This window comes from Canis lupus, chromosome 11, assembly GCF_011100685.1.
Source record: "Canis lupus familiaris isolate Mischka breed German Shepherd chromosome 11, alternate assembly UU_Cfam_GSD_1.0, whole genome shotgun sequence".
Taxonomy (NCBI): Eukaryota; Metazoa; Chordata; class Mammalia; order Carnivora; family Canidae; genus Canis; species Canis lupus.
In genome coordinates, this window is record NC_049232.1 from 55,948,680 (window position 1) to 55,962,868 (window position 14,189).

At 44.4% G+C, this 14,189-nt stretch overlaps 1 protein-coding gene across 2 annotated transcripts in view; it reads right to left on the bottom strand.

The window, feature by feature from the left end:
* The window catches only part of GABBR2 (gamma-aminobutyric acid type B receptor subunit 2), a 348,748-nt gene that overhangs the window by 144,359 nt on the left and 190,200 nt on the right, over window positions 1-14,189 (bottom strand). For both annotated transcript variants that reach the window (XR_005367035.1, XM_038552916.1), the window contains exon 6: window positions 8,868-9,068. Coding sequence is in view for 1 of the 2 variants with exons in the window: in XM_038552916.1 (XP_038408844.1) it covers window positions 8,868-9,068 (201 nt within the window). In the remaining variant the exon portion in view is untranslated. The remainder of the gene's footprint in view (window positions 1-8,867; window positions 9,069-14,189) is intronic.

Sequence of the window (14,189 nt, forward strand, 5' to 3'; positions counted from 1 at the left end):
GCATATCAGGAAATAGGACCAAATAATAAGAAGAGAAAAGGAGGGACAGAAGAAGGAAAGCAGGCAGGCAGGCAGGCAGGCAAAAAATGAGGAAGGGAATAAAGGAGGAAAGAATAAAGGAAAGAAGAAAAATAGACAATAGAAACAGACCCACAGATGATTCAAATCTTGAAGTTATTAGACATGACTTTAAAAGAGGAACATTGGGCAACCCTAGTGGCTCAGGGGTTTAGCGCCGCCTTCAGCCCAGGGCGTGATCGTGGAGACCCGGGATCGAGTCCCATGTCAGGCTCCTTGCAATGGAGCCTGCTTCTCCCTTTGTCTGTGTCTCTGCCTCTCTCTCTTTCCTTTCTGTGTTTCTCATGAATAAATAAGTAAAATCTATAAAAAAAAATAAATAAAAGAAGAATATTTATGTGTTCAAAAAATAGATGAAAAGATACAGAATATTACCAGAGAACTAGAAGCTATGAAGGAAAAAAAGAAAACAGCAGAGTCTAAAAATGAAAAATAGGACAACTGAAATTAACTCAATAAGATGGATGGAGCAGGATATTAGACACAGCAGAAGGCAGGTTAATGAACTAGAAGGGTAGTAGTAGTAGTAAATAGCAATAAATATTCAGACTGAAACACAGAAAAAAAGGCTAGAAAATAAGAAGTAAACCTAAGAGATATATGGAATATGTTGAAAATGTCTAGCATACGTATAATTGTTGTCTTGGAATGTGAGGAAAGAGAGAATAAGCAGAAAAATATTTAAAGGGATATTATGGTAGAATCTCTCCAAACACATTTCAATTCACAGATTCATGAAGTTGCATGAACTCTGTGAATTACAATCAAGATAAACCCAAAGAAAACCTCACGGTCAGTATAGCCCAGTAAAACTGCTGAAGACCAGAGCATAGATAAAATCTTAAAAGCAGCTAGAGGAAAGAAGATACATTACCTCCAAAAGAGCAACAAAAAATCAAGCAGCTGACTTAATAGAAACAATGGAAGCTAGAATACAAATCATGGCTAGCTAGAATTCTACACCTCAAAGTTAAAGATGAAAAAAGAAAATTTCAGACAATTGGAAACTGAGAGAATTGGTCTCTAGCCAACCCCCAGTAAAATAAAGGCTCTTTGGGCAGAATGAAAGTGTCATAAACAGAAGAACAGAAATGCAGGAAGGAATGAAAAGAAATGGAAAGTGTAGATATGTGAGTAAATCTAAATGAAAAATGACAACAGGAATTGCCAGGAATATCCAGGGAAATCTTAATAAGAACAAAGTTGAAAGATTACACGACTAGGTATCAGGTCTTATAATAAAGTTTTAGTTATTGAGACAGTTATATTGGTTAGTGGATATGCAACTGGAAGAGAATGAAAAGTCTAGGAATAGATTTATACTATATACAATGATTAATTTATGACAAAATTGACACCATAGCATGGGGAGAGCATGGTGAGGATGATGGACTTTTTAATAATGGTCCCGAATCAATTGGTTATCCATATGGGCAGAAAATGAATCTAGATCTTAACTCATATCATACATAAAATCAACTTCCTGTGGATTCTATATCTAAATGTGAAAGGGAAAACAAAACTTCTAAAAGATAAGATAGAAAATATTTCCATGAGTGTGGGTGGGCGAAGATGTTTAAACAGAACACAGATATACTAATCATAAAGAAGACAAACTGGACTACATTAAAACTAGGAACTTCTGTTCTTCAAAGTATATCATTAAGAGAGTGAAAGTTTAAGTTCAAGAATGGAAGACTGGGAGAAGATATAAATAATACATATAACCATCCAAAGATTCATGTGCAAAATTTAAAAAGAACTTCTACAAATCAATGAGAAACAGGCAGAGAATCCAAGTAAAAAAATGGGCAAAAGACTTGAACAGGAAATTTGTAAAAGAGGGTATCAAAGTGGCCAGTAAAGATACGGAAAGGTACTCAACTTCATCAGTCATCAGAGAAATGTAAATTAAAACTCAAATGAGATACGACTATACACCCACTAGATTGGCTAAAATTAAAAAGCTGACAATACCAAATGTTGGTGACCATGTGAACCAACTGGAACTCTCAATCACTGCTGGTGGGTGTGTAAATTGGTACCACCACTTTAGAAATCTGTTTGGCAGGGTCTACTCAAGCTGAACATATGCATACTCTGTGACTCAGAAATTCCACCCCTACGTATGCACCCAATAGTAATTTGCACATATATTCACCAAAATACATCAAATACCTAGAAATAGACCAAACACAGTATGTGCAAGAATTCCAGACAGAAAATTATAAAACATTTCTAAGAGAAATTCAAGATGACCTTGGTGAATGTAGGGATATACAAAATTCATGGACTGGAAGACTATTAGTAAGTCAATTTTTCCTAAAGCGACCTACAAATTCAGTAAAATCCCAATAACAAACCAGGGCAGATTTGTGTATATGTGTGTGTAAACTGACTCACTGCTCCTTTCTTCAGCTCTGAGGCTGCTGTGCTAAAGGAAAAGAAGCACATTTGTCAAGCACCTATTGTGTGTTTGGCACCCTATAAGATACTTTTCTCTGCTTTACTTTATCTAATCCTTATAAATCTTATAAACGAGATATTATTATCCCAGTATTGAAAAAAAAAAAACAATTTCCAAAAGGTCAAATGCCTTGCCCAATGTCATTGTATCACTATCACTATGTCACCTGATTTAGCTGTATATAGCAGTAAATAATTATCAGTGACTTAGAGATAATTTATTTTTCTCTCATGTAAAAGATGTCCATGTGTAGGCAGGGCATGGCTGCTATGGCAGCTCCACAGTGTAATCAGGGACCCAGCTCCCATCTGTATGCAACACTACCCTAGAATGAGGTTTCCTTCTCATGGTCACTTCTTAATCCAAGATGGGATCTAGCCATCCCATCCATATTCCAGCCAACAGAAAGGAGAAGGGAAGAGAAGGCCAAGCTCTCTTCTTAAAGGAGTCTTCCAGAGAAGTCCCATATAACACTCCTACTTATATTCCTTGGCCAGACTTAGAATCCTGGCCTTATCTAACTACATGTCCCTTTCAGCTGCATGGCAACATACCTACTTAAAAACCAGAGTTGTGTTACTGAGGTAGACTGGGGGGCCAGGGATGTTGGTATGGATGACTAGTCATCTTTCAGAGTCTCCCAGTTGGGAAGTGGTGGCCAAAATTCAAATCTAGTGAGTGCCCTTATTACTTATGATCCTCCATGGGCTATCATACTCTTCCTCCGGATCCCATGTTCCTCTGCTACACTACTTGTCCCCCATTGAATTCCCAGGGCAGCAGTAGGGAACAAGAGCCTCGTGGGGAAGGTGGGGGGCAGAGGCATTGGCATTGTGAAGGATTACCTCTCCAGGGAGTATGCCTGCTTTTCCACGACCCCTTCCCTTCCTCTTCTCTAGAGCCCAGAGCTTCTCTAAAAGTTCTACATTTTTTGTCAGGGAGCTCACACGGCAGTGACAATGGGATGGATGCAATTTTTCCTAGGTCATTGGCTCTACATTGAGGACTCACTTGATTGGTGTTTCTTTCACTTCTGCCATCTTGAATCAATAGTCATGGGTGGTTGCAGAAGCCTCTAGTCAGAAAACATTACAAAACTCTTCTAAAAAATGAACCTGTGCATTTGATTGGGGGGTTGGGCCACCTCTGAGGTCCCCAGTGATTCCAGGGTTTTGTGAACATCTCTATCTGGTGCTTGGGTTCAGCTCTGTGTCTCAGTGGGAAAATGGGGAAAATGTCCAGAGAGGCTGAGCCATCACCAGAGGAACCTGGCTAGAGTGGTAAATGCTCACAATGGAAACAAACCTAAGAGGACTCTGAAAAGTGAAAGCTGACAATGGAAATCACCAATGTCAAAGAGTTCCTATGGGGGAGCAGAGTGGTAATGGGGAATCTCAGTGAGGAGAACGAGCCCGACAGTAGAGCCAAAGCCAGTGCCCAGAGACTGTCCTCATGAGGTTCCAGAAGACCAAACTCTGGATGTGCTCAGGGAAGCCTGAAGGTCTGCACTTATCCCATCACTGGAAATTCCAAGAGGAAGAGACAGATGAATATCCTCTGGAGTCCCATTACCTTATTATTCCTCCTACCAGAACTCTCTTGGGCGCCCATGAAAGGGTTGGGCTGGCAGGACTGGCAACAGGTGTATGGAAGGGGGAACCTCAGAGAACGCAGTCCAAGAGGGGCCACTGTTTTGTCTGATTCTGCACCTTTCTCTGCCATGAGTCACCTTTATTCTGGGGATTCCAAGATTTAACATTATGACCATGTCACACAGCTCACTGTAAGAACCCAGTACTGTATTTACACAGAGCCAGAGAACGTAGATGCGAAAGGACCCCAGGAGTTAGCTGGTCCAAATCTCTCATTTTCATTTGGGAAACTGAGGCTGGGGTGGGGGTGGGGTGAGAAGGACTAGCTGTGGAGGTAGATTAATTGGTGGGAATACCAGGATTTGTGCCAGATCTCTTGATCACCAGACCCACACTCTTCTGTTATGTCACCTACTGGCAGTGACCCCACTGAGACAGAAAGGGCTGATTTGGGTGCATTCTGTTCTAAGCTTGTCACAAGTCTTGCGGGGAGACTTTGAGGGGGAAGGAGTTCTGGGTAGGGAATCAGCAGTCCTGGCTTCAGGTCCTGGAGCTGTCCCTGACCCTCTGGGTGACTGTATTAGTTTCCTAGGGCTGCCATAACAAACTTCCACAAATGCGGGTGGCTCGAAATAACAGAAGTTTATTCTTTCCCGGTTCTGGAGGCCAGGAGTCTGCAATTAAAGTGTCGGGGGGCTGGTTCCCTCCGGGGGCTCTTAGGGAGAATCTATACCATGCTTCTCTCCTCGTTCCTGATGGCTGCCAGCAATCCCTAGCTTTCTTTTTCTTGTGGACGTATCACTCTAGTTTCTGTCTGTGCCATCATATGACCATCACCATGTGGCAAATCTCCCCCTGCCTTTCTCTCTTTTGTTAAAAGATTTTATTCATTTATTTGAGAGGGAGAGAGAAAGAGAACACAAGCAGGGGGTGGGGCAGAGGGAGAGGGAGAAGCAGACTCCCCGCTGAGCAAGGAGCCTGACACGGGGCTCATCCTAGGACCTTGAGTTCATGACCTGAGCAGAAAGCAGACGCCTAGCTGGCTGAGCCACCCAGGTGCCCCTCCCTCTAACTTTCTCTTAGAAGACCCTCGCCATTGGATTTAGGGTTTACCCGGGCAGTCCAGGATGATCTTATCTCAAGATCCCTAAATTAATTACATCTGCAAAGACGCTTTTTCCAAATCGGGTCACATTCACGGCTTCCAAGGGTTAGGACACTGGCATATCTTTTTAGGGGTTGCTATTTAACCAACTACAAAAATCTTGGGTGTGTCCCTTCCCATTTCTGCTGCTTAGCTTTCCTAAGGAAGGATGGCAAGAGCTCACTGACTGGATTCTACAAGTGTCTGCTTGTCTTCACGGACACTGATGGACCCCAAAATCTAGGCCTCAGCTCAGCAGCCCATGAAGGCTGACCACAGTCCCCAGGAGTCATGTATGGCACAAATTCAAATTCAAGAACCATTTCCCACGTCTCTTGACCTTCCTTTGACCATAGACTCTTGGAGATTAGTTGGGGAACTAGGCTGTGGTCAGACTACAAATAAGAATGTTTTATTCAACTGCAGGCCCCACGCCCCAGGAAAAGAGCATGCAACCATAGCACGTGAAGGGGCACCTGGCTGGCATGGTGGTTGAGTGTCTGCCTTTGGCTCAGGTCGTGGTCCTGGGACCCCGGGATCTAGTCCTGCATTGGACTCCCCACAGGGAGCCTACTTCTCCTTCTGCCTGTGTGTGTGTGTGTGTGTGTGTGTGTGTGTGTGTCTCTGTGTCTCTCATGAGTAAATAAATAAAATCTTTAAAACAAAAACAAAACAAAACAAAACAAAACAAAAACCGGAGCATGTGTAGAGGACAGGCTGAGCATGGAAGGAGCTTGATAAACACAACCTGTTCAGGGCCAGGACCCGCGGGAGGCAAGCAAGGTGTGTAACTGAACAGGGGGCCAAATACCTCAGGCATCCAAATCAATGATATTTAAAAAAAATCAAAACGAATGCAAAAAACAAAAACAAAAACATGATGAATAATTTTAAATAAAGACAAGATCCAGTCTTGCAATTGTGGGATTAAAATCCCTTGGTTCACCCTAATCCCAGTCCTGTGAATCTTTTTTTTTTTTTTTTAAGATTTTATTTATTTATTAGAGACACAGAGAGGCAGAGATACAGGCAGAGGGAGAAGCAGGCTCCCTAAGGGAAGCCCAATGTGAGACTGGATCCCAGGACCCCAGGATCATGACCTGAGCCAAAGGCAGATGCTCAACCGCTGAGCCACCCAGGCGTCCCCCATTGTGGATTTTTTTTGCATGTTAATTTTCATTTTTAAAAAATATTGCATTATAATACTTTTCTCCTTAATGACTGAGGTTTTTAACAACACTTTAAATTTTGCCCTCATGCTCTGCACTGGCCGTGTGACTTACAACAGGAGGGGTCAGGGCTGTTTAGTTTGGACATGACTTGTGTGGGCCCTGAGGAGAAGTAGTAAGTCCTCTACTACTAGAAGGATCGGAGAATCTGATAGGAGGTTGGTCTAGATAATCTGTAGGAGAACCCTAAAGCCTCTGATTTCAAGAGGCAGATGCCCCAGATTTTCCCGCATAACTTCAAGCATCTTGTAACCTCAGGATGATGTAGGAAATTCAGTCTCTTGCTTCAAACATCTCAGAGGCAAGGACTGGGTGTCGTGGAATTTTGGAAGCTGTCCCATGCCAGGAGCCTGGCTCTGCTCTAATGGTACTATTATATCCTGAGAGGCCCATGAGTGGGTCACCCACACTATGGGTGAACAGCCCCAGGAATAGCCACAAAGTATTATATTCCCAGGCACAGAGCTATGGGAGTGAGGTCAGCCTCCTCACCAATCCCAAATAAAAACCATTAAAATGAAAAAAATAAAATAAAATGAAAATCAGTGACCTGGGAGATGTTGTTATAAAGTCAGAGCACCTCCTCCAAAAGACACTGCAAAAAAATGATCTTCCCAAAACGCAGTCCTGTGTCTTGCTCACATCCATGCATGGCTCATCCACCCTGTAGCATCTACACTCCTTAGAACAACATTCAAGACTCTTTGCATGGCATCTTGCAACTCTTACGCCCCAAAGCCTCACAGATCTTTTTTTTTTTTTTAAGATTTTATTTATTTACTCATGAGAGACACAGAGAGGCAGAGACACAGGCAGAGGGAGAAGCAGGCTCCCTGTGGGGATCCTGATGTGGGACTTGATCCCAGGATCCCAGGATCCCGACCTGAGTCAAAGGCAGATGCTCAACCGCTGAGCCACCCAGGTGCCCCCAGCTTCACAGATCTTGAGTGTAATCATTTCTGTCTTTGGTCCCCTGAAGTCCTCAGTTCAGTTACTATGCTGCCTGCTTGCATGAAATTATTTTTTTTAGTTTTTGCATTTTCCTAAGGTTTTATATTATTTTGAGATTAAATCTAGAGTGTCCCTGGACTCGAGTCTCTGCTAACAAACTACAAACTTTTACGCCTTTAAAAATAACACTTACTGAAATGAAATGAGTTGTTTCTGCCCATTATTCCACATCTCACAAAACTTTTTATATGCTCATCGATTTTTGTATGAAAATAATTTCTTCCAACATTTTCTAGCCAGAGTGTTTTTCCAGCATTCCCCAGGTGCCAGCATGATCTAAAGAGTTGTTTACAAAATGTGTCCTCATGATTTGCCATTTTTTGGAGAAATCAATAAATCATTCTTATAGAGCTGGCTCTGATTGAGATTGAATAATGGATAAAAAATTATATATAAATATATATAAAATATATATATATAGCTTTACCATGAAGTTTAATTCCTTTAATGGAACCGGAGTTGGGTGGAGAAATGAACAGTCTGAGCTCACAGAAGACGAAGGAGAATTGTGTGCACTGCTGGCCTTGATTCTCGCTGGTGGTTAGAACTAAGAGACAGATATAATCATCTTCATTCACCAGGGCCGCCATCCCCGGATTCCTGATAACACTTAACACTGATAGGTAACAGTGGACTTCTGAGGTGTTTTTATATATGTCACAGTGCCTGGTTCTCTCGCAGCAGTCTGAGATAAGCAGGGAGGGGTTAGTAAGGCCCATGACAACATGCGGAGCTCCCTGTCCAAAGTGCTGCTCCCGGTAAGGACAGCACTGAGAGGCCAGGCATCACACCAGCCACACTGCACAATCTGCCACCAGAGGAGGGTATTTTTACTGCTACTATGCAGATGAGGAAACTGGCTCAGACAACTCAAGCTCAAGGTCACACAGCTGGTACGTAGCAAAACTGGGGTTCAAGCCAGTCTGGCTGGTCTCCTGCACATGTTTCCCAAAGTCTACGCGAGTCCTCTCCTCTAGGCTGACAGGAGCATCATTGAGCCTGAGAAATGACATTCCACATCAGAGGTCCATGGAGTGAAAGCCTGACAGAGTCTGAAAGGCAGGCTGTACTTGATGCTGTAAAAATCATGACTCCGTCGCTTACATGTACACTGTGTTTTGTGCTTACGAAGCACCCTTACCTCATTTGATTCTCAAGTTCTTTAGGGGGCATGCAGTGGAGGTCTGGCTATCCCCATTTAGCAAGCTCAGAGAGGCCAAGTGATTTGCTCAAAGTCACAGAGCAAAGGCAAGAACAAGATCTGGGTGCTTTGTACCAACATCATCAGACAAGATGATCAAAAGAGACAGGCCTGGGGGCTGAAGTGGGCAGACCATGGCACTGACCTTTCCTGAGATGGTCTTGATCTGCTTGGAGCTCAGGGGCTCGAAGTCCACGCCAATGTAGCCCTCCATGGCAGCAAGCAGATTCTTCCGGAGACAACGGGATGAGTTGGCTTCTGTGTGCACCTGCTCCCACCAGGAAGGCTCATACCAGCCCGGGATGATCCATTGGTATTTGCTACCATACATGTTCTCCTCATAGGCCTGTAACAGATGGGTTGACCATGAAGGTACCAAGAGTTAAACATTTGTTCAAGGCTTTGTGCCCTGTGAGACAGGTGGAGGGGGCTCAGACATCCTCTTACCAGAGGGTTTATTAATTTTTCTATTATTTGCTCTGTTATCTCTTTTCATCATCTCTCAAAAGAACCAAGGTGGTTTACTGGAAACATATAGAATAAAATAATAAACACTGAAATAAAAATTTAAACATGAGGGCTTGACCAAAGCCAAATAAGGACACTATAAGAAAACTATAGACTGGTATCTCTGATGAACATAGTTGCAAAAGTTCTCAACAAAATATTGGCCAAATGAATTCAAGAACACACTGAAAAGATTATATGCTGCGACCAAGTGGCCTTTATCCCTGGGATGCAAGGATGGTTCAACACACACAAATGAATAAAAGTAATATATCACATTAGTGGAATTAAAGATAGAAGTCACATGATCATTGCAACAGATGCTCCCTGTGTACTGTGATGAGCTGTGCACGTCTTATAACATGAATGTTAAATGACCCCTCAGTTCATTTCTGGAAGGTCATGAACACATGGGGAAACAATTCATGTCATAGCCCTTTGCACTCCTTGGCCTACAACAGACACAGCACAGAGGCCAGGAGGATGTGGCAGGGGAGCCTGCAGGATTGCTTTGGACTCCAGGAATGTTCTGGTTTCCCTCCACTTAGGCTCTGGGATGCTAAGCCAGGCTCTGCCCCACAGCAGGGTAGGCCAGAGACTCTAAGTGCATCTGTATATTAGAGAAAAGTTACTGTCAAGTCTGAGAGTTGGGGGAGAGCTCCTCCCATTCCAACATCTGGGAGGTGACTCTTCTAGAATTCTCTTAACACCTAAGAAAGCCCATCCCACAGTGTGGAGCATCTCATTGGGATAAATGTGAGTTAAAATGTTTGTTCCTTAATGTAACCTCAGATCCCATCTCCACGGCCTCTGCTCATTAGTTCAGTGAAGCCTCTGGAGATTAAACTGAAATTATTTAACGAAAGAGCCCTTCAACTGCCTTGAGGCAGCGATCACACTGCCTTTTCTCTAGACTCCTCTGATGATATGAGGCGTTCACCTCCCCAATTATAGATAATATATTTTTCATAATGCAGCCTCAGATCATAGTCATTTTTCCAGCAGCTACATTATAATCTTGTCCCCAACACAATTGTTGTAGAAAACACAGACAGCCCTCATATTCTCATTGCATGATAACATCCCAGTTCAACAAAGGCAGGCAATCTCCTGGTCTTCCCTCTAAAGAATGGGGTTTAGTCCCAGGAAACTTTCTTCTAAAGAATAGATAATCCAAGATCTGTCTGGGGGCTAGACTTTTGAACAAAAGGCTCATCCCAGGGATTCCAGATCACTGTGTCAACAGCAGAGCTTGTGAGACTTTACCACTCACATCCTTTATTGAAAGGTAGGAACTCAGATGGCTTGAGCCCCTATATGTGCTTGGCCAATTCTACACATTCTCTTATTTCATTTTCACAACAATCCTATGAGGTATGTGTTATTATTTCTATTTTATAATTGGAGAAATTGGGGCTCAGGGATCAAAGGATTTGCCTATATATATATATATATATATATATATATATATATATATACCGCTAAGTCAAGGGGACAAGATTCAAAGTCCATTTTTGGAAGTTCCCCTCTTTCCCTAGCAAAATAAGTACAATGATACTTTCTGGAAGCTTTTTCAATCTTAAAAGGTTGAGGCAAGAAGACAGCCTCACTTATTAGGAAAGTATGTTAAGGAACGTATATTAGGTGAGGGAGCTGGAACATTCCATCCAGGAACGTATGTTAAGTAGGAGTCAATAGATACAGAGTGAGGATAAGAGGCCTTCTAATCTGCAGAGGCAGATCTGCATTACTCTCCCAGGACAAAGATCTTGTGATAATGTAGAGGCAGCCCGGAGCAGGAAGTCAGGAGCCTCCCAGGGATCTGCTTGACAGCTCTCTGACCTGCCCTTGTCTCATTAGGAGCTGTTCTTGTGAGTGAATTTTCCAGAAAAGTGAAGCTTTGTCCATTTGAGTGACAACAGATTTTGTTTAGAATGTTATTCAGTTTTGTGGAAGATAAACATTTTCCTACTGACCACATAAAAAAAGATTACAGTCAAGCAGCACCAGATTCTCTGCACCTGCCAGCTGGGTGACTCTGGCACACAACCCCTCGGGTCTCACTTTTCCCATCTATAGCCTGTGGAAAGCAAAGCCTAGCTCACTGGGTTGGCGTAAGCATTAAATGGGATAACCCGTGCACCATGCCTGGCCATCACTACATTCGGGAACATTTTAGCAAGCTCCTTCTCGTTCCCTTCTCCTCTCCGTAATGCACGACTTTATCCTGAACGCCAGTCACTGTTATGGCCTGTGCACAGTAACGCTGTTGGGTCTCAGGTGTCACTTTTCACTGCCATTGAGTCCCTGTCCTCTCTGATTTTGCTTCTTTTAAACTGCTATGGCTTGGAAAGCAGGCACCTGGGTTGTTAAGCGTATGTGTAGAGCAAAAGTCAATAGGCTTCGAGTGAGTGTCTAAGAGGCTCCCAGGCAAAGTAAGTAGACTGGTTTAAATATACCCTCCAGCATCTAAAGGAACTGAGGGGAAGGCTCTGGTCTTCTGTTCTGCAATTTCCATGTTCAGAGGGGCTGAGGTTGTTATGCACATAAGCTGGGAGAAGCTGCTGGAATGCTCATCTGTCTCCTTCGCCAGAGGGGGAGTGTTTGTAGGGTGGGGTCCCCTCTTCCCTGGGTCCTCACTGCTTAGCACAGTGTCTGGTGTGCACAGCGCACCTGAGAAAAATGGGTGTGGGGCGACTGAACGTATTTCCAGTTTCCTCGGTCACCTTAGTTTTTTCCCTCTCTCTGCCTCTGGTAGGAATGTGATCTCAGGACCTGTGGCCACCAGTGGGCCCTGCCATGTGGTGACGGGCAGTCCTGAGCTCACCTTCTTCAGCCTCAGGGATCACTTTGGTTCTTATTAGCTGCAGACAGGTAACCATGACGTAAATTATTTTTAAACATCCAGTTTCTGCTTTTCATGATGTTTCCTTTCGCCTCCTCCCCTCCACACGCAAGAGGGACATTTCCCTTTTCCTAATCCAGTCACATCAATGACAGTAATGAACCCTCACATCAGGAAGGCAGTTCACAGTTGGGATGACGGTCTCCTTCTGCGACCTTAATTTCAGCCTCTTGCCAACCCCGTGAGGCCGATGGGGCGAGGACTGCTGACTCCACTTTAGAGGTGAGGGAGCTGGAGACCAGAGCTGTCAAGTGACCTGCCTGAGGTCACACAGCTGGTAGAGCTAAAACCAGAACCCAGGCCAGAGTGCTTGAGAATTTAGAATAGACCCCCCCCCGGGGGGGGGGGTGCTGGAAGAGAAGACAAAAGCGAGGAGACATGCTCATTCTGTGCTGAAGCCCAAATGAACATTTTGCCACAGGGCTATAAATAGGCCTTGCATTTGCTGGAGTCTGCGCTTCCATTGGGTGGCGGTTCCAATCTCAAGAACACAGCAACATGCTGCAAAGTTTGCACTGCGGCATTTGGATGGCAATGATGCGGTTGTTTCCATCTGATCTGCACTCTGACCCTGACACAGCCAGGAAGGCTCTTTCCTGGGGCCTCTGCTCTGAGCGGCTCCTCCCTCTGTCACACGCCAGCCTTGATCCAGTAGGAAGACACTGAGCAGACTCTCCTCAGGATCTTCCAGACTTGCCAGAAGAATTCCTTCCCTACCAGGTAAGAACTTAAGCCCTGGAGGGCTTGCATCTGAGGGTCTGACACTTGGGATAAACACCCAACAAAAAATTTGCAAGGAATTCCTCAATACACAAATCCACCCGCAGACTCAAAGAGGGAGCCTATTGCAAAATGCCCACGGTCCAACAAGAGGAAAGCAGGATGAGGAGGAGGATGGTGTCCCAGGCCATGTGGAAGGCAGGCAGCCCAGGGCTTTGGGTCAAGAGGAAGATAGCCACACTGTCTGTTCTGAAGCAGAAACCATGGCTGGAAATGCCACTCAGAATATAATCCCAGTGCATGGCCCAGAGGGAAATCACAGCCACTCCTCCACTTGGGTTTGGCTCAGAGCGGAGGACGAGGTCTGACTACATTTCTTGTAAAAGGGAGATGGCCAGTGACCAGTGTGGTGTCTTCAAGGATCATTTTTCTGAATCTATTCTCCTGGAGTTATTACACATCATCCTCCAGCTGTCTGTAAGGCCTTGGGGATATGGTGAAGGCTGGGGAAGGGGGAGGGGGGACGGTTTCTTCCCCCCAAAGAGATGACATTCTCCAATATGGAGCATCATTCTCCTTTTTAAACTGGGCCATTTTTAGACCTCAGGTTGTATTGTATGAGTAAAGGTTTATGAGTAAAACTATGAGCTAGGTTCTGAAGTTAAATGTATTAAATCCATTTGCTCCATTTTTTCAATTTTTCTCACATTCGTTCTTAGATTTTCATATGGAAAGACTCCTCGTTACCCCTAACTGGAGCAGACGATGCTTCACACCATCCTGTAAAGACCACCAGATGGAAACTCGCTAGCCCAGCCGCGGTCCGTGCCATTCGCACACACCTGAGCCTTGACATAAACAAACAAAGGTCGCTGACGTTTACCGAGGTTTACCGAGGGCTCACTACCCATCAGGCGCCACTCGGTGCTTCTGCTCACTGCATCTCCGCGACAGTCCCACGAGACAGGTGCTGCTATCATCCCCACTGTACAGATGAGAAAACGGAGGCTCCAAGAAGTGTCAATAACAAGCCCACATTCAGCAACTGTGCAACAGACTGGCTCCTGAGCTCCCGACTCCGTCCAGGGTCTCTAGAAATGTCAGCCTCGTGGCTTTTCCCTCCTCCCCAGTAAATGGAGAGATGATCAGAGTTCTCACTGTGTTCTTGAGCTTTCAGGATAAAACAGCCCCATGTGACTGTGGCTTCCAGGCATCGTTCTGTCCTCACTCCTGGTGCGCTTTCAATTCCTGCATCTCTCCTGCCATGGGCACCAGGAGCTGAGCAGGACACCCCAGGCAGTGTCTCTCTAGCAGACAGCAGAGGGACCATCGTCC